Consider the following 19,574-nt stretch of genomic DNA (forward strand, 5'->3'; position numbering starts at 1 on the left):
GCCTCCTGATTGGCTGGAATCGGCACGTGACGGGGCGGAGCTACGAGGAGCCGCTCTCCGGCACGAGCAGCCCCATTCAGAAAAGAAGAAGACCGGACTGCGCAAGCGCATCCAATTGGTCTTCTGTGCGGTCCATTGCCGATTCCAGCCTCCTGATTGGCTGGAATCGGCACGTGATGGGTCGGAGCTACGAGGAGCCGCTCTCCGGCACGAGCGGCCCCATTCAGAAAAGAAGAAGACTGGACTGCGCAAGCGCGTCTAATCGGGCGATTAGACGCTGAAAATTAGACGGATCCATGGAGACGGGGACGCCAGCAACGGAACAGGTAAGTGAATAACTTCTGTATGGCTCATAATTAATGCACAATGTACATTACAAAGTGCATTAATATGGCCATACAGAAGTGTATAGACCCACTTGCTGCCGCGGGACAACCCCTTTAAATTAAAAGTTTAGGAACGTACAGCATTCTGCTTCATTATTGAATCTTATGAACTTGTTACAGGCAAAATGTGAAATGCAAGCATTCTACACAATGCCTAAAACTTCAAGGACATTAATTAAGCTGTACACATTTCCTAGCCCTAACCCTATTATTTTATACTTTGCCTAAATTAACTATAACCCAATAATTATTGGGATTAACGCTAAACCTAACCCTAATATTATTCCAGTCTAATCTATGGCTAACCCTAACATTGAATGGGTTTTCTGGACACAAAATGAACATTCTGAAATAGCTAAGTAGTAGTAACCTGTACCTTTCATCCGCTGCTCTGGACCTCCTTCTTCGATCCTGTTCACCTGCCGATCTGCCGCCGAGTTCACATGCATCACTTCCACAGCAAACACAACAACAGATTTACAGCTCCCAGCATGCACAGAGCTTGTTTACTGCCCAGCCTTGTAGGTCCGCCCACAACTTACAGGTCCTACAACTTACCAGCGCCAACCTTCCTCTTACTGAGAGAGCCAGACAAAGCTGTTGGATCAGACAGAGCAGAACTTCTGGCACTTGAGCAATACAGCGTAGTGCTTCCACTCTTGTCCTCCCATCATGCACTGCTCACAGGATGCTGGAAGCTATGGACAGAGAAGGAAGTAGCAAATGTGGACAAGATATCAGAGGAAGTGTAGATATTTTTCAGGCGGAGGTCACGTGACATAGATAGAAATGAAGAAAGTAGCTAGACCAGGAACCTATTACAGAATGACTTATTGTGATGATGTACATTAAATTTTAATTTCAACAGATTTTTATTAGGAAAAAGATAAGTGAATTATTACATACTGATCAGCCAGAAAGTTCCCCTCGCAGGGGGGTGCAATAATGTAGTTACACAATAAAAGCAAAACAATTACCATGCACACAGGGTTCCGTTTACAGGAAATTTAACAGGTATTTCTGTTGCTCTCTTTTAGATCTTCTTTCTCTTCTTTTGAGGAGAATGTGAAACCAAGGTTAGAATTATTAAAATTATGAAACAACGCAAGGGAAGCTAGGGTCAGGACTTTAGTATCAATGTACATTAGATTTTAAAAATGTAGTCTGGGCCCGTAGTACCCCTCTAACTGCATTGGAAAGGAGGAATGGTTAAAATGTAGCAATGTATGGGACCCCTAGGGTGAGTAGAACTAGAAATGGTAGACACATTGCAGTAAATGGTAACAGTCTTTAATTGGCAGCAGTATTATGAGTACAGTCTTTTGAACTTGACAACACTGTCTTTAATACTTGAGACACAGTGTCAATCTCAAAGTCCTTGCAGAATCAAGTTGAAGTTTCTTTAAATACCCAGCAGATCTGGCATAGTTCCAGTTACAAGCTTGTCGACTCACACAGTCTTTATGGTGTAAAGGCTTCCACTCAGCAATACTGCAAGTCAATGGCCAGGGTTTACTATCCTCCCATGGTCACGAGGCTCTAGAGCTAAAGGAAGCAGTGGAGGTAATTGATGAACCACTTGCCATAATCTTTGAAAATTCCTGGAGAATAGGAGTGCAGGCTATCTATAAGCAGAGAGATGGTGAGGGAAAACAATCCCTAAAAGAAGGAAGCATTTAAAGAGACCAGGATGGTAAACACAGAACTTGCACACATGTTAAAAACAAAGAAAAATATGTTTATCAAATGGAAAGAGGGGGGAATATCTAAAGAAGAATATAATGGGATCTGCAGAAACTGTAGGGCAAGTGTCAGTAAAGCTAATAATGAATTGAGGCTTGCAACAGATGCCAAAAGCAATAAAAAAGGATTTGGGGGGTTTGTCAAAAGCAAAAAAAGTCAAAGATGCTATTGGATGCTTACAGGATGAAAATGGTGAATTGGTTAAGAATGAGGTTGAGAAGGCCGAACTTTTAAATTCCTATTTTGTATCTGTTTTCTCTCAGAAAGTAGATGGAACATCAGCTAATCTTCCCTGTGCTATTGGGGGAATACAAGAATGCAGGCTATCTATAAGCAGAGAGATGGTGAGGGAATACTTAGCTAACTTAAATTAATTCAAGTCTCAAGGTCCAGATGAATTACATCCTCGGATACTAAAGGAAGCAGAGGAGGTAATTGCTGAACCACTCGTCATAATCTTTAAAAATTACTGGAGAACAGGAGAGGTCCCAGAAGATTGGAAAAGGGCAAATGTTGTCCCTATCTTCAAAAAAGGAATAAGGTGGATCCAGGAAACTACAGGCCTGTGAGCCTGACTTCTATACCGGGAAAGATCTTTGAACAAATTATTAAACAGCATGTATACAAGTACTTGGATAAAAATGGAGTAATGAACCAGAGCCAGCATGGGTTTGTAACAAACAATTAGACTAATCTAATTTTCTTCTATGACAGAATCACTGCCTGGGTTGATCATGGATATGCAGTGGATATAGCATATCTTGACCTAAGTAAAGCATTTGACAAAGTATCTCAAACAATACTTATTGAAAAAAATGACCAAATATGTAATTAACAATTACATTAGCAGTTGTTAAGTAGATTCACAACTGGCTGAGTGATCATCCTCAAAGAGTGGTCATAAATGGCTGCACATCCAAGTGGAAGAATGTATCAAACGGGGTACCACAAGGCTCTGTCCTAGGCCCAGTGTTGTTCAACATTTTTATAAATGATCTGGAGGAGGGAATTGATGGGAAACTGATCAAATTTGCCGACGACACAAAGCTAGGAGGGATAGCTAACACTAGGGAAGAGAGAGAGAACATTCAAAAAGATCTAGAAAAGCTGGAACGGCGGGTGGTGACTAACAGAATGGTATTTGACAAGGAGAAATGCAAAGTCCTACATCTGGGCAAGAAAAATGAAAAAAAAAACACATACAGACTGGGGGGAATTGAGCTAAGCAGCAGCACATGTGAAAAAGACTTGGGTATACTAATAGATCATAGACTGAACATGAGCCAACAATGTGATGCAGCAGCTAAAAAGGCAAACACAATTCTGGGATGTATTAAGAGAAGCACAGAGTCTAGATCACGTGAGGTAATTATCTCCCTCTACTCTTCCTTAGTCAGACCTCATCTGGAATACTGTGTCCAGTTCTGGGCACCCCACTTTAAAAAAGACATAGACAAAGTGGAGCAAGTTCAGAGAAGAGTTACCAAAATGGTGAGAGGTCTACAAATAATGTCCTAAGAGGAACGGTTAAAGGATCTGGGAATGTTTAGCTTGCAAAAAAGAAGGCTGAGAGGAGACTTAATAGCGGTCTACAAATATCTGAAGGGCTGTCACAGTGCAGAGGGATCAGCCCTATTCTCATCTGCACAAGGAAAGTCTAAAAGCAATGGGAGGAAACTGAAAGGGAGGAGACACAGATTAGATATTAGAAAAAACTTTCTGACAGTGAGGGGGATCAATGAGTGGAACAGGATACCGCAGGAGGTGGTGAGTTCTCCTTCAATGGAAGTGTTTAAACAAAGGCTGGACAAATATCTGTCTGGGATGATTTAGTGATCCTGCATTGAGCAGGTGGTCGGACCCGATGACCCTGAAGGTCCTTTCCAACTCTACCAGTCTATGATTCTTTCTCACAGCACAGCGCTTTCAGCTGCATCCAACCTTTCTCAGGCTCCAAGGCTCTCTTCCAGCTCACGACTACAGGCTGCATCTAACTATTTCACAAATGTCTTGTACATAGAATCAACTATACTATTTACTTGACTTCCGAAAAGTAGTATTTTCGTTCCCCTTACAAACTTGTGTTAAAATCGCACCAATATTTTTGCTCAAACTAAGACAACCAGTAGGTCGTTTCAAGGTAGACAAAAGTGTCTAAAAATGTGCTAAACTGATCAACCAACATGATCTACTATGATAAACATGGTGCATTTTAGACTGCATGTTCTACTTGGGGATGTGAAGATTCACTTGTTAGAGGAAAGTCTCATTAGACAAGCTCTTTAAGCGCTTAGTGACGAAGCCTGTTCGCACCTTAGTGATGGAGCCAAATTTTGGAAATCTTTAACATAGAATAACTCCGTAAAGGTTTTGCATATCCAAGTGATTATGACATTCCTTTTTCACCCCATATTATACTTCATTTAGGTCGTAAAAATAGACAAATAAAATTTGTGTATATTTATTAAAAATCAAATATGTCGAAAATCTAGGACATAGAGAATTTTGATGTAGTTTTTCAGAATGTAAACTAAATGATGGAGATTGTTTTTTCCTCTAATATGTACAATCTAGTATTTGTTGAAAACCAGAATGGTTTGCTCCATATATGATGTATATCGTGTCCTAATAAAAACTCTTTGAATGAAAAATCAAATATGTGCATACTGTACAAATTTTTGCTAAGACATATATTTTCATCTGTCTACTTTATTCTGGGTGCACATTTGAAAAACTGTTTTTTTTAACCATTTAGGAGACGTACAAATTTAACTAATCAACTTAATGAGGGCCAAGGCCCTCTAGCGAGTTTCGTATCCCATTTTTGTTGACCTGTAATTTTGGTAGGAGCTGTTCATGTGGTAGTATTCATTTGAATGGTATTGAGCTGCAATACAAACTACAGCCACTATCAAAAATATGAAGCTGTTCCTGGTCAACAATGAAGGGGACACAGGCTTTTAATGAGCAGTGGTTCTGGGGTTCAGACTCCCACCAATCTGATATTGATGGCTTAAAGATAGATATTGCGAACCAGAAACCAGCTCCTCTGCAGTCGCTCCCATGCAAGGACCGTCTGGAAACCACAACTGATGCACAGGAAAATGGAGAAAGTCCAGCGTTGGGTTAAAAGATGGCATATGTCCCTTGTTCCTCCATGTCTGTCTGGATCGTTTAATAAAGACCTAAAACTTTTAACCCAACGCTGGACTTTCTCCATTCTCCTGTGCACCAAAGATAGAGATAAAGATGCATAAACCCTCTAAAGCAGTGCCCGCGGGCCCGTGGCCAGAAAGGACAAGCAGTCCATGTGTCAGATGCAAGATTAATTGTAGAGCAAAGGAGTAATTTGTGATGTGGCATTTATAATACTTGGTTTCTTATGTAACAGAGAGGACCTTTGTCCAGGTCCACAAAAAAGAGAGCTATAAATGCTGCTTAGAGACATTGTCATAACCTCGTTTAAGTGTATTATAAATATGGCTGCTGAAAAAGAACTCATGATCATTATTGCCTAAGGACTCTCAGTGTCACTCTGCATCTAGTAACTTTTTTTTTTTTTTTTAAAAGAAAATAAAATTAGTACTGTGCCTTTAAATAAGGAAGTGAAAACAGGAAGCGTCCAAGTTTGTGTTGAAAATTAATCCCTGCAGGAAGCGCTGAACAAAATACATTGTTTCCTGTTTGCTGCATCTGTAAGAATGGCAGGTGTGCGCTGACGTTCCAGCTAGAAGTACTGCTTTTTCCTGGCACAGCACCAGGGTGACTTTACCATCGCTGAGTGACATTTAATGCTTTCTAAATAAATTTAAATACTTTGTCAGCTTGTTGCCAGTGATATTGTTGCAGCAAATGTGTGTGTAATATCCTCGTTTCACTGCCCTGATTTATGATGCCCCTGTCTGGAGAAGACCGAATACCCAGAATACAGCAAAGAGAATAACACAAGAATCATGCATTTCATTCACAGAAAGTGACAGTTTTACTACCAGGACTTCATTGTGCCAATACAGCGGGATGCTGGGATATGCCATGCGTTACATGAAAACATTGACCTGGTTTAAGCATCCGCATGGGGCAATGGGAGAGCACAGGATCTGTCATGCATTAAGGGACAAGATAGCTGCTGGTTCTCACGCCCTTTCTATGCAATCTAAAACCCATGGAGAGCTTTTCTTTGGATTGCCCAAATGCTCTGTGCCCCCTCACCCACTAACCTGATGTGCTACATTAATCACAGAGCCTTTGATCTCAAATTGGCTTATATGTGTAAACAGGAGAGCAAAGAAATGTCTTAACTTATTTAACCCTTCAGCAATTAGACATTCTCAAGGCCTGAGAAGGGCTGAAAAGCTTCTCCCAAGACTGAGATCCCTTCAGAGGGGAAAATAGCATGGATCCCAGTGATAGCAGGGGCGTAGCTATAGGAAGTGAAGATTTACCAGTTGCATTTTGGCCCTGGTGCCTGAGGGTTCTTAAAGGGGTTGTCCCGCGAAAGCAAGTTGGGGTATACACTTCTGTATGGCCATATTAATGCACTTTGTAATGTACATTGTGCATTAATTATGAGCCATACAGAAGTTATTCACTTACCTGTTCCATTGCTAGCGTCCTCGTCTCCATGGTGCCGTCTAATTTCAGCGTCTAATCTCCCGATTAGACGCGCTTGCGCAGTCCGGTCTTCTCCCTTCCGAATGGGGCCGCTTGTGGCGGAGAGCTGCTCCTTGTAGCTCCGCCCCGTCACGTGTGCCGATTCCAGCCAATCAGGAGGCTGGAATCGGCAATGGAGCGCACAGAGCCCACGGTGCACCATGGGAGAAGACCCGCGGTGCATCGTGGGTGAAGTTCCTGGTGGCCATCTTACTAAGGTAAGTAAGAAGTCGCGGGAGCGCGGGGATTCGGGTAAGTACTGGACGTTTTTTTTTTTTACCCCTGCATCGGGTTTGTCTCGCGCCGAACGGGGGGGCTATTGAAAAAAAAAAAAAAAAACGTTTCGGCACGGGACAACCCCTTTAAAGACCCCTCGGCCACATAAGATGACTCCAGTATTAGAGACTACACAAGGTAGGTGGGGGCGCTGATAAAAATGAAAACTGTACTCTACTCCTCAATCCTGCTGTACAGTCTTTTAACTTTTGGCTCTGATCTGCCTCCAGCTTTAGAGAGGAAGCATCTAATAGCAACCACTGTTAACCAAATTAGCTCTCACAGGACTAATTTCTTTGTCAATCACCTTCCTTCAGCTCTTCTTTGCAGGCAATGACAGTCAGACAACCCTGCTGCTCTCATGCATCTCACTGTGCGTAGATATACTCCATCAAACCAATGTTTGAAGTGTGGGATCACGTTCAGTGACTAATGTAATGTCCATCAGAAATGCGTAACAGGTGTGGAATATGACTCCCATTATCGACAGGCTTTACACCAGTTCAGATGCACAATACTTTACGATAAAGAATAATATAGCAAAAACATACAAAAGTATTATTTGGATACAATGCAAAGAGTTTGCTAATGTTCAATTAATGCTATACCACGATCTGTACCCTACGAATTGGCTGCCCTTAAAATTGTGCATGCAATATAGGATTATCACAGTCAATAAATAGTTTACCCTGGTCAGGTGTAAATAGTCTTAACCCTTTCCAATCCAATTATTTTTTCTCATTCATTCTCCCCAGCTCCAAAAAAATTGGAGTTGGGGAAAATGGGTGAGAAAAAATACATTTTCCCTGCACCCTCCTGAACTGACAGTTTAGGAGGGTGCAAGTGCTCACTGCACCGTGGGGTGGCGGGCTGCTTACCTGTCAGGCGTCTTCCGCATTGTCCTTCTGCCTCCCGGCTCGGCGATCATGTGACCGCTGGGGTCAGGTGGCACATGGTGGTCACATGATTGCCGGGCCGGGAGACAGAAGGAGAACGCGCAAGACGCCGGTCAGGTAAGCAGGTCCCACAGTGCAGGCTCCCGGCTCGGTGTTCATGTGACCGCTGGGGGTCAGGTAACACCAGCGGTCACATGATCGCCGGCCGGAATCTATGCATTGCATAGCGCTAATTGAGCGATATGTAATGTGTAAAGGAGAAGGCAGAAAGGGTTAAAAACCCTTTCTGCCTTCTCCTAGGGGGTCCTCGATGGGGACCAGTGCACAAGTGTATCTGCCCCCGATGTGTCTGCCGATCGGGTGCAGATGCACTCCTGCACTGCAGTGTCGGGCCTGCCCCGACATTGGAGCTGTGGAGGAAAATGATGATGTCGGGGCAGGCCCGACATTGGACTGGAAAGGGTTAAAGATGCTGTTTGCAAATAAGAGTCTTCTCTGAAGTAACTTTTAGGCTGGATTCACACAGGGCGGATTTGCCGCGGTTCTGCCGCAGCAGATCCGCCCGCTGCAAAACCGCCCGCGGCCGCTAATCTCGGGATTAGCCAGCCATGTGGACGAGGTTTCTCAGAAACCTCGTCCACGCGGGACGGCTAATCCGCTGCGGTAAATCCGGTTGAAACCGGCCGCAGCCGCGGTTTCAAAAGAAGCAGCATGTCTGTTTACAGTCGGTTTTTTGTTTATTTATGTTACGGCCGCGCTCTCCTCTATGGGAGAGCCGGCCGCAACGGAAAAGCATGCGGCCGGACCGCTTCAAAGCCGTGGCGGTTCTCCCGGCGGAAATCTCGCGGTTTCTGCTGCGGCCAAACTGCGAGATTTCCGACGAAAATACGCCCCGTGTGAACCCAGCCTTAGTCTTGCAGAAACTTCAGTTAACCAAATTACTCAATGCGCTAACTAAAATATGCAGGCACTGTTCCCTAAACAAATTATTGGCACAGTCAGGGCCGGGCTGAGTTGGGGGGGAGCGGCAGGGAGACGTGTTTTGGGCCCCTGCTTTTAAGAGCTGGTCCACTTGAAGAGCTCACACTGTCCTCATTATATGCGCGCACATTCAAGATCCATAGCCCTGGAACGCTAGCAGTTGGTGTAGGTATAGCTTACATGATCTTCCTCATGCTCATGTATGGTATTGCTGTCTGACGCTACGCGCTAGGTCTCACAATCTAACATCGCTTCCCCCTCCCGCTATGGCACTGCACTCTAAGTGAGCAAGTCGGGGAAGAGGAGCAATGTGAGACTTAGCACAATATGTGAGCATGAGGAAGATCATGTAAGCCATACCTATACCAATCACTAGCATACCGGGGCCACGGAGGGGGTCTTGTATGTAAGTGCATGTAATGAGAAGAGCAGAAGCTCTACCAGTGGCCAGACTTCCAGGGCTCCATAGAGGGTCTATATTAAAGGGGTTTTATCATTAGAAAAACATTTTTCCAAGCAGCCGGACCTGGAAGAAAATAAAAAATTAATGCATACTGACCTCTCCTCGGCACGCAGCTCAATGGCTTCCATGGCTCCAGCACCAGCTTCAGGGTAGATGGCCCGGTAGAAGTCAGGTGACCGTCAGGTGACCGTCAGAGGTAGCAACCTCACTGTTCCAAACTTCTGGTATCTTGGCGCTCAGGACATCCAGCCTATCCTATTTTGGCATATAATACGATCATTATAGGCTATGTGTGCTTAAATTACACAGTAAATAGGCATGTTACAGGCGTATTTGCTGCGTATTGCATTTTATGCAGACAGTAAGTCCTTAGGGTGGGTTGTTACTCGTGGGCCATTGCTGTGTGCTTGTCCCCAGTCTAAAATTTGCCAACCTGAGCACAGTACCATCAGGGATGCTATACAGTGATGCAGTCAAAACAATCCGTTTTACCAGTGAAGAGCCTGGGTGAAGGAACTCAAAATTAGGCCGCCTGCACATGGGCGGAAATTCCCGCAGAATTTCCACTCGTGCCCACTGACATAGTATTGCATTAGATAATGCAATCCTATGCAGACAGCCGCGATTTGACCGCGTGAAAACCCGCAGGTAAACAAATTGCGGCATGTCCTGTTTCTGTGCATGCCTCGCAGAGGCCCGCACAGAAACGTTACGGCTGACCCGCCAACTCTGCACATGTGCCGGCACATAGCAGAGCGGAGGAGACGCCATAGCAGTTGAGCTGCAGGGGCACGGCTCACATCCCGCTGCGAGAATTCTCTCAGCGCGATCCGACCCAGCCGTCTGCAGGAAGCCTTACACAGCACCGAAGCTTGCACATCTGGATACTGGCTATTGGTCTATCTGCTCTGGCTGGTGTTCTCTCTCCTGGTGCAGGCTCAGCGCTGGTGGTTGATAATTACAGCTGATGTTTACTTGAATAATCATTAAATCTCCCTCTGGCACTTGGTTTGCAACAGCGGGGAAATGCCACTACAAGAGTTCAAGTAGCGTGCTCTCTTTCTCTGGGGCAGGTAAACACCCAAACCCTTATTTACAGCCTAGAACGCTACAAGGGTTTGTGGGGTTTTTGCATTAACAAATAATGTTGGGAAGATGATGCAATAATAGCAAGTAATCAGATTTCAATAACATTTTGTGAATCCTTCAGACTGCAACTGGTTTTGCACTAGCTAGACTGGGGTTAGCTAGACTGGGGCGCAGAATCTAAGGGGCTTCCTGGTTTTCACCAAGAATCTCTGCAAGTAGATATGAACATTGCTGAAATTGGCAAGTCCCAAGTCACAGGTAAAAAGTTCATATAAAATGCACTGTAAAAACCACTTGGAGGTTGGAGAAGTGTTTAAACTAGGGACTGGGTGGGGTGAGGGGTGGGGTGAGCAACCACAGCTATAGAGGCAAAGACACTTTAGACAGTGACCTGGGGCTAAGTAACAGAAATGGGTGTGGAGCAGTGGGAGGGGTGAGTACAGTCAGAACTGACAGAACAGTTAATAAGGATAGAAATAATATTAAAAAAACCCAAAACTTTCTAAACAGTATGGTGACTAATGCTAGAAGCCTGGCCAAAAAGGTTGACGAACTGCAAGTAATAATGTCTCAGGAAAACTACGACATAGTGGGAATAATTGAGACCTGGTTGGACGAAACCTGTAGCTGGGTGGTGAACCTACAGGGTTACAGTCTATTCAGAAGGGATTGGAAAAAACAAAAAGGGGGAGGGTTTATTTCTTTATGTAAAACCTGTTTAATGCCCCACTACAGGAAGATATATGTGATCGAGATGAACACGTGGCGTCTCTATGGGTAGAGATACATGAAGGGAAAACAATAAAATCCTCATAGGGGTTTTCTATAGGCCAACAAATATAACAGAAGCCACTGGAAATCTATCAATAAAGCAAATAGATGAAGCAGCAAATCACAATGAGGTAATTATTATGGGGAGACTTTAACTATCTGCATATAAACTGGGAAGCTGAATCCTGCAGATCTCATAAAGGTAACACGTTTCTGTTAATAACTAACGATAATTACCTCTCCCAACTTGTACAGGACCCAATTAGGGGGACATCCATTTTGGACTCAATATTAACCAACAGACCTCAGAGAATAACAGGGGTGCAGGTTGGGGGGCATCTGGGAAATAGTGATTAGAATATAATAAATTTCCACTTGTCTTTCAGTAGGGAGTTTTATTGGGAAGCTACAAAAATACTAAACTTTAGGAAAGCAAAGTTCGATCAGCTTAGAAATGCCCTTAACCTTACTGACTGGTACAAAGTCTTCAAAAATTGCAGACAGTAAATGGGAACATCTTAAATACTTACTGTGAGAGGTTCATGCCTTACAGGAATAAAGGAATTAGGAATACGAGAAAACCAATGTGGCTCCATAAAGATGTAAAGAGGACAAAAAACAGCAAAAAGAAAGCGTTTAAACTACTAATATAGGAAGGCAGTGAAAAAGCACTAAAAACCTATAAGGAAAAAAATAAATTATGTAAAAAGTAGATAAAAGCAGCAAAGATGGAGACAGAGAGACTCTTTGCCAAAGAGAGCAAAACTAACCCTAAACTGTTATTCAATTATATAAATAGTGATAAGGTTAATAATGAAAGTGTTGGCTCTTTAAAAAAATAATGTTGGAAAAATTGTAGCTGATGTGGATAAAGCAAATCAAAGAAATATTTGTTTTTTTTTCTAGTGTATTCACAGAGGAAAATGAAATGTCAGATAAAATGCAGAGTGACAAAGTAAACTCTCCACTAAATGTCACTAGTTTAACCCAGGAAGAAGTGCAGAGCTGCATTAAAAAAGATTCAAATAGACAAATCGCCGGGCCCAATGTGTACACCCCTGGGTTTTAAGGGAAGTAGGTAATGTGATAAACAGACTATTATTTCCTACATATAGAACTCTATAGTAATGGGGTCTGTTCCACTGGATTGACGCATAGCAAATGTGGTGCCAATATTCAAAAAGGGGATGAAAAGCGGACCTGGAAACTACAGGCCGGTAAGTCTTACTTCTATTGTGGATAAAATGTCTGCAGGGTTACTAAGAGATACCTTCCTGCAGTATATCAATGAACATAGCTGTTTAACTCTACATTAGCATGGGTTTATGAGGGCTAGCTTTTGTCAAACTACCCTGATCAGCTTCTACGAGGAGGTAAGTTCTAGACTGGACTGGGGAGAGTCATTGGATCTTGTGTATCTTGACTTTTCCAAAACGTTTGATACTGTGCCGCTTAAAAGATTGGTATATAAAGTTGAAGTATTGGGCAGAAAAGTGGCAAATGAGGTGTAATACTGATAAATGTAAGGTTGTGCACATGGGTAGGAAATACATGTCACCATTAAACACTAAATGGGAAACCACTAGGGAAGCCTGACATGGAAAAGCACTTGGGGATTTTAGTTAACGCAAAACTTAGCTGAAGCAGCCAGTGTCAGGCAGCTGCTGCCAAGGCAAATAGGATCATGGGGTTCATCAAAAGAGGTCTAGGAGGTCCTTGTCACATATCTTTTGGGCTGGCCTGAAGCTCATACCCTTCTGGAAGGGAGTATTTGACTTATTACACATTATGTATTAGAGCCTCGTGTGGTGCGGAGTGTAAGCTCTCACTCACGACCTGAAGGTTGCAAGTTCAAACCCTGAATGATTCAGGTAGCCAGCTCAAGGTGAACTCAGCCTTTCATCCTTCTGAGGTTGGTAAAATGAGTACCCAGCTTGGTGGTGGTGGTGGGGTAATAAATAAAAAAAATTACCTGAAAGCGCTGCATAATAAGTTGGCGCTATACAAATAACAAGATTTATTTATTACACAAAGTACTAAAAACAAAACTCCCCCAAAAACGTAAACTTGCTCTGTTATCTAACCTTAGTGAATTATCTCACCCAATCAGATACTTGACGGGCCACTCCATGATGATGGCCAAAACAATTATAGCAAAACACTGGAAGTCTCCTAAACCCCCAAAACTAGAAGAATTTGTAAGCTGCATGGCAGAACATTGTGTGTCCGATTTGCTCCAATTGATACAATAAATATATGGATACATGCGATTTGTGGTTGAAATATCATCAGCAATGAAACCTCAATACAGTTTAGATAAGGATGCCAAGTTATTGTTAATGTTAAAAAGTTAGTTACAATAATTATAAAGCTGATTTACAAGCCCAAGCATGGTCTCCATCGACCAAGGAGTTGGCATACATAGGGCTGATTTGATTGCAAACAATAAATAATTATAAAAAGCAGAGGAGTAGATGCAAAATTTAAAAATGAAAATTATGCATTGATAATGGTAAATATATGCTGTCGACTGTATTCATAATTTGTGAAAGATATGTATGTGATGCAATGCATTTATTTACATCTGCTCGTTCTAATACAAATACAATGATTTAATAGAGGTCTACATCATCTCTCCCATGATCTGTTTATACCCAGGACTGCGACGGTAACGAGAGAGCATCCGCTACGTCTAGAAGAAAGCAGGTTTCATCACCAACACAGAAGGGGGTTCTTTACTGTAAGAGCAGTGAGACTGTGGAACTCTCTGCCTGAGGATGTGGTAATGGCAAAATCCATAGAGGGGTTTAAGAGGGGACTAGATGTCTTTCTAGAGTACTATGATATTACAGGATATAGACATTAGTGTTTTGTATAGTTTTGGGGACCAATATTCAAGAAGGACATATCAGAACTTGAGTGGGTTCAAAGATGGGTAACTAAGTTAAAAAAAATAAATTGGTGGACTACAATACCCAGAGAGGTGATCAAAATTGTGGTTATTCACTTTAGGAAAAAGATGTCTGAGGTGCGACCTAATAACTATGTATAGATTTATCAGGGGATAATAGAGATCTCTCCCATCATCTATTTATACCCAGGACTGTAACAAGAGGGCGTTCTAATAACTATGTATAAATATATCAGGGGACAATACAGAGATCTCTTCTATCATCTATTTATACCCAGGACTGTAACAAGGGGGCGCTCTACTAACTATGTATAATATATCAGGGGTCAATACAGAGATCTCTCCTACCATCTATTTATACCCAGGACTGTGACAAGGGGGCACTCTAATAACTATGTATAGATATATCATGGGTCAGTACAGAGATCTCTCCCATCATCTATTTATACCCAGGACTGTAACAATCCTCTGGATCAACAAAGAGGTTGAAACAGGCTGAACTGGATGGACATTGTCTTCATTCAGCCTAATATATTATGTTACTATCTATTTAAACTGGGACTGTAACAAGGGGGCGCTCTAATAACTATGTATAGATATATCAGGGGTCAGTACAGAGATCTCTCCCATCATCTATTTATACCCCAGACTGTAATAATAATAATAATCTTTATTTGTATAGCGCCAACATATTTCGAAGCGCTTACATAGACAGGGGGAATACAGAAAGACAAAAGTACAAACATTACAGAACCACGGTTACATAGTAATCAGCTGATGGAAACAATAGGGGTGAGCGTCCTGCTCTAACGAGCTTACATACTACAAGTAATGAGGTGATACAGAAGGTAAAGGGCTGGAGATGTGCACGGTATGGCGAGGTGGAGAGTGAGGGATGCTATACACACAGACAATGGTCAGACATTTGTCCGTGTGACGGCAGAAACAGTATGACTGCAGGAGCGGTTTATGATGGCTAGCAGGGATTGCAGTCAGTAGGTCAGGGAGCATGTTATCAGGCGGAGTACAGAGGGGTTTGTTTAGGGTATACGGTATGCCTCCCTGAAGAGGTGCGTTTTTAGAGCACGCCTGAAGTTCTGCGAGTCCTGGATTGCCTGGGTAGCGTTTGGTAGTGCGTTCCAGAGGACCGGTGCTGCTTTCAAGAAGTCTTGGAGGCGGTAATGAGAAGTTTGAATTAAAGGGGCGCTCAGTCTGGTTTCATTAGCAGAGCGGAGAGCCTGGGCTGGGTGATGGATTGAGATGAGGGAGGCAATATAGGGGGGCGCTGCACTGTGGAGGGCTTTATGGATTAAGGTAGCGGGTTTAAATTGAATTCTGTATTTAACGGGCAGCCAGTGCAGTGACCGGCACAGGGCAGAGGCGTCCGAGTAGCGGCTCGACAGGAAGTTGAGCCTGGCTGCTGCATTCAGGATGGATTGGAGAGGGTAGAGTCTGGTGCAGGGGAGGCCGATCAGCAACGAGTTGCAATAATCGAGCCGAGAGTGGATGAGGGCAACAGTGAGCGTTTTCAGCGTGTCCACAGTGAGAAAAGAGCGGATTCTTGCAATGTTCTTGAGGTGCAGCTGACATGTTCGGGCAAGAGATTGGATGTAGGGACTAAACAAGGGGGCGCTCTAATAACTATGTATAATATATCAGGGGTCAATACAAAGATCTCTACCATCATCTATTACACCCAGGACTGTAACAAGGAGGCGCTCTAATAACTATGTATAGATATATCAGGGGTCAATACAGAGATTTCTCCCATCATCTATTTATACCCAGGACTGTAACAAGGGGGCGCTCTCTACATCTAGAGAAAAGAAGGTTTCTACACCAACAAGGAAGGGGGTTCTTTATTGCAAGAGTAGTGAGACTGTGGAACTCTCTGCCTGAGGACGCGGTGATGGCAAATTTGCTAAAAGAGTTTAAGAGGGGCCTGGACACCTTTCTTTACTGTCAATGATTACTTAAGAAGGGTCAGAGCACAAGTGGTTTTAGGCTGGATTCACACAGGGCGGATTTGTTGCTGAAAGTTCGCGGTTTTGCCGCTGCGGATTTGCCGCAACCTTTCCGTTTCTGCGGCAAATCCGCATGCAATGGCCCAATTAAGACGCGTTTTTGACCGCGTATTTATCTGCGGTTCTGCCGCCGGTAAATCCGCAGGCCCTTTGTTGCGGAAAAAACCGCAGCGGTTATTTTTGGAGAGGCGCGGTTTTTCTTGCAGATTTGCCTGCGTATTTTACTAGGTGCAGATTCTTAAAAAAACTGTTTCCTGTGAGGTCATCGATCCCACCCATTTCTGCATAGGGTAGGAAGAGCTTTGTATTTGTGGCCATTTTCTCTGCAGACATGGACCGAGCAACAGTCCGTCTGAGCCGCGCATACCGACGCAGACTGATTACATTTGTGCTTATGATGGATAGAGAACAATCTGAAAAGGTGAGCGATTTGTGGTCATTGTGTGCTTAGTTTCCTTGTTGTTTGTTTATGCACTGCGGACTAGAGTGTAATTGCAGTCATGTGCTTTAAATTCATGTGCTTTAATTCATGTTAATGTGCTTTAAAAATTCATGTGCTTATTCTTCTTCAGACTGATCGTGCTTCCCGGCGTCAGAGACGTTTCTGGGTTCATCCCCTACTAACCGAGAGGGGGACGAAGGGCCATTTTGCGAGCCTCTACCACGATCTTAAAAAGTAAGTGAAGTGTTGCATGGGAATAGGTTTGATGTTGCACTCTGAATTGTTATTAATTTTAGCCCGCTCTCCCTTTCTCTTTCTCTCTGCAGCCATCCTGAGAAGTTCGTCTCATTTTGTCGCCTGCCTCTGGAGGCCTTTGACCGCCTTCTGGAGCTGGTGCGCCGGGATCTGACCTACCAGGACACGCAGATGAGGAAGGCGATCACTGCAGAAGAAAGGCTGCTCATCACCCTTCGGTAAGTTACATTTCTTATTGTGTCACTGTAGTTATTTTTTTTTTTTTTGTTTTTCCTTTTTTTTTTTTGGTTCTGTGATTTTTGCGCGGTACCTTTTTTTATGCACTGATTGCTCCGGTAGTAGGACGTAATGCTATAGCATTACGTCACACTGCTTTTTCACAGCTGGGCTATCAAGCACCCCTGTTATTAGCACCACGCCCATCATGACACCTGCACGGCTACCCCGATCTCACCGGGACGGGTGGGTCTTTATTTGCCCGTGCGTGGCATTAGAACAGCATCATCTTGTGGCTGGTTGACTTCATTGACATTGTCAGAAGCTACATTGTTGAACTTACCAGACCAGCAAACTTGGGCAACCTTTTTTGTGCACCGGCAGTGAACGGGACCAAGTTACCTTTCTGAGTGTAGCAGGAACATGTTTTCATTTTCTCATTCTCCCTCCCCTTTTGTTTGGGATGGGGAGAATGGAAATCTGAACCATGTGTGGAATGGATAGTGAGAATTTCACGGCCCCCCCCCCCCCCCCACATCCCATGTATACCTTTCAATTGCAAATCTTATTTCCTTCACACGAATTCTTCTGCATTCTCCGATCTATTTCGTGTTGAGAACAATATCTGAATACTGCATACATAGAAGTGTTGATGTAATGCAAGTCTTCATTGTGTACTAATTTTTTTTTCTCTTCTCTGCTTCTTTTCAGCTTCTTGGCCACAGGAGAGAGCTATGCATCCCTGCATCTCCAATTTCGTGTTGGTAAATCAACCATCACCGAAATTGTGAGGTGCACATGCAGCGCCATCTGGCAGAAGTTGCAGCCCATCGTGATGCCTTCACCTACCGAGGACACTTGGCAACGTGTTGCAGCAGGCTTTCAAGATGTTGCCAAATTTCCTAACTGCATAGGCGCCGTCGACGGCAAACATGTGCGTGTGCTTCAGCCAGCCCACTCAGGCTCCAAATTCTTCAATTACCAAAAATTTTTTTCAATTGTCCTGATGGCCGTGGCTGATGCACATAGCAAATTTGTTTGCATCGACGTCGGCGCCTATGGCAGCACTGGGGATTCTCGGGTGCTGCGAACATCACAGATTGGGATGCAAATTCTCCGAGATGGCGTCACGCTCCCAGCCCCACAACCTTTCCCGGGAACCACACATCCAGTCCCCTTTGTGATGGTATCGGATGAGGCTTTCCCGTTGATGCCAAACCTGTTGCGCCCATACCCGCGGAGAGGACTGAATGCCCGGAAAAGGATTTTTAATTATAGGCTGAGCCGGGCACGTCGTGTGGTTGAGTGTGCCTTCGGGATTATGGTGAGTCAGTGGAGAGTTCTAGGGACTACACTGTTAGTAGACCCTAACACAGTTGATGACCTTGTCAAGGCATGTTGTGTTCTTCACAACTACCTCCGGGACTATCGCCCAGAGGTAGATGTCGAAGAACTTGATCCTGCCTTTGACACGGTCATCAACTGGGGGGGAGGTAGGACGCCTGCTACTGCAGTGCAGGTACGCGAACTCTTCACTGACTATTTCCTTAGTCACGAAGGCACCGTGCCATGGCAGTTCTCCTGTGTCGGTGGTGTGCAGCCCTAACTGCAGTGTGACCCTCCCCCGGCGCCCAGCCCCAGAAGGAAGCGGAAACCAAACTGCGTAGAGAAATACGTATTTTATTGAAGGCACAAAAGGACACTCCTCCACCTTTAATTTAAAAACTTCAATAAAATTGTGTTAAACAGTTTTCATAATAAAATGTTTTAATATTTCACAAAAAAGATTGTTCTCCAAATTTTTCTGGCGCACAAAACATATAATCTGCATTGTAAAGAAACGGAATTGGTTAGACAATGATGGTTTTTTATTTTGTGCAAAATAAACATAGCATTAGTTGAGCCGTCTACTTTTTTTCAGCGCACATACCAATTACCACTACTTGAATACAACTAACTTTCTCCTTCACTGGCCAATCCACAAGCAGTATAGCTCTGGCCACACTTGCCGGTCATGCCGCAAGCGAAAATGATGATGGCAACAGGCACGCAGAATGGCCCTGTTGTCATCACCATTTTTTTTTTCCATGCTCGAACTCCTGTTACAAACATAGAGCGAGCATGGAAACAGACAGACATGAAAATAAATATAGGGAAAGAAAGGACTATGAGTCAAGAGAAGTGATGTACCCCAACCTTGGAGGACAATAAGGCAGCGTTAAATTGAAAACAAAAAAAAAAAAAAAAGGCAGTCCTTCTCGTACAGTAGCACAGGCCGCAAAGAAATTTACGTGCGTTCCACTGCCGTAATGGAATTAGTGCGCCTTGCCTCTTTTGCCGCAGAGCACATCTTAGCTGGGAGTGAGCGATGTTTGCAACCCCAATCGTTCCCATGACCATCCGTTGGATTTCTGGGACACCAGCATAATCCGTGCATTGGCAGACACGGCAACAGCACCACGGAACCTATA

The 19,574-nt window shown here is 43.7% G+C and overlaps 1 protein-coding gene across 1 annotated transcript; it reads left to right on the top strand.

Annotated features, from left to right (window-relative positions):
* The first annotated feature begins 16,205 nt into the window (after positions 1-16,205).
* On the top strand, positions 16,206-19,458 carry LOC136587439 (uncharacterized). Its single transcript, XM_066586007.1, has 5 exons — positions 16,206-16,611; positions 16,763-16,866; positions 16,959-17,105; positions 17,815-18,139; positions 19,447-19,458. The coding sequence occupies exons 1-5, from the start codon at positions 16,522-16,524 to the stop codon at positions 19,456-19,458; spliced, it is 678 nt and encodes a 225-aa protein (XP_066442104.1). The 5' UTR covers positions 16,206-16,521.
* Positions 19,459-19,574: the final 116 nt, after the last annotated feature.

The sequence above is a fragment of the Eleutherodactylus coqui genome, chromosome 13 (assembly GCF_035609145.1).
Source record: "Eleutherodactylus coqui strain aEleCoq1 chromosome 13, aEleCoq1.hap1, whole genome shotgun sequence".
Lineage (NCBI taxonomy): Eukaryota > Metazoa > Chordata > Amphibia > Anura > Eleutherodactylidae > Eleutherodactylus > Eleutherodactylus coqui.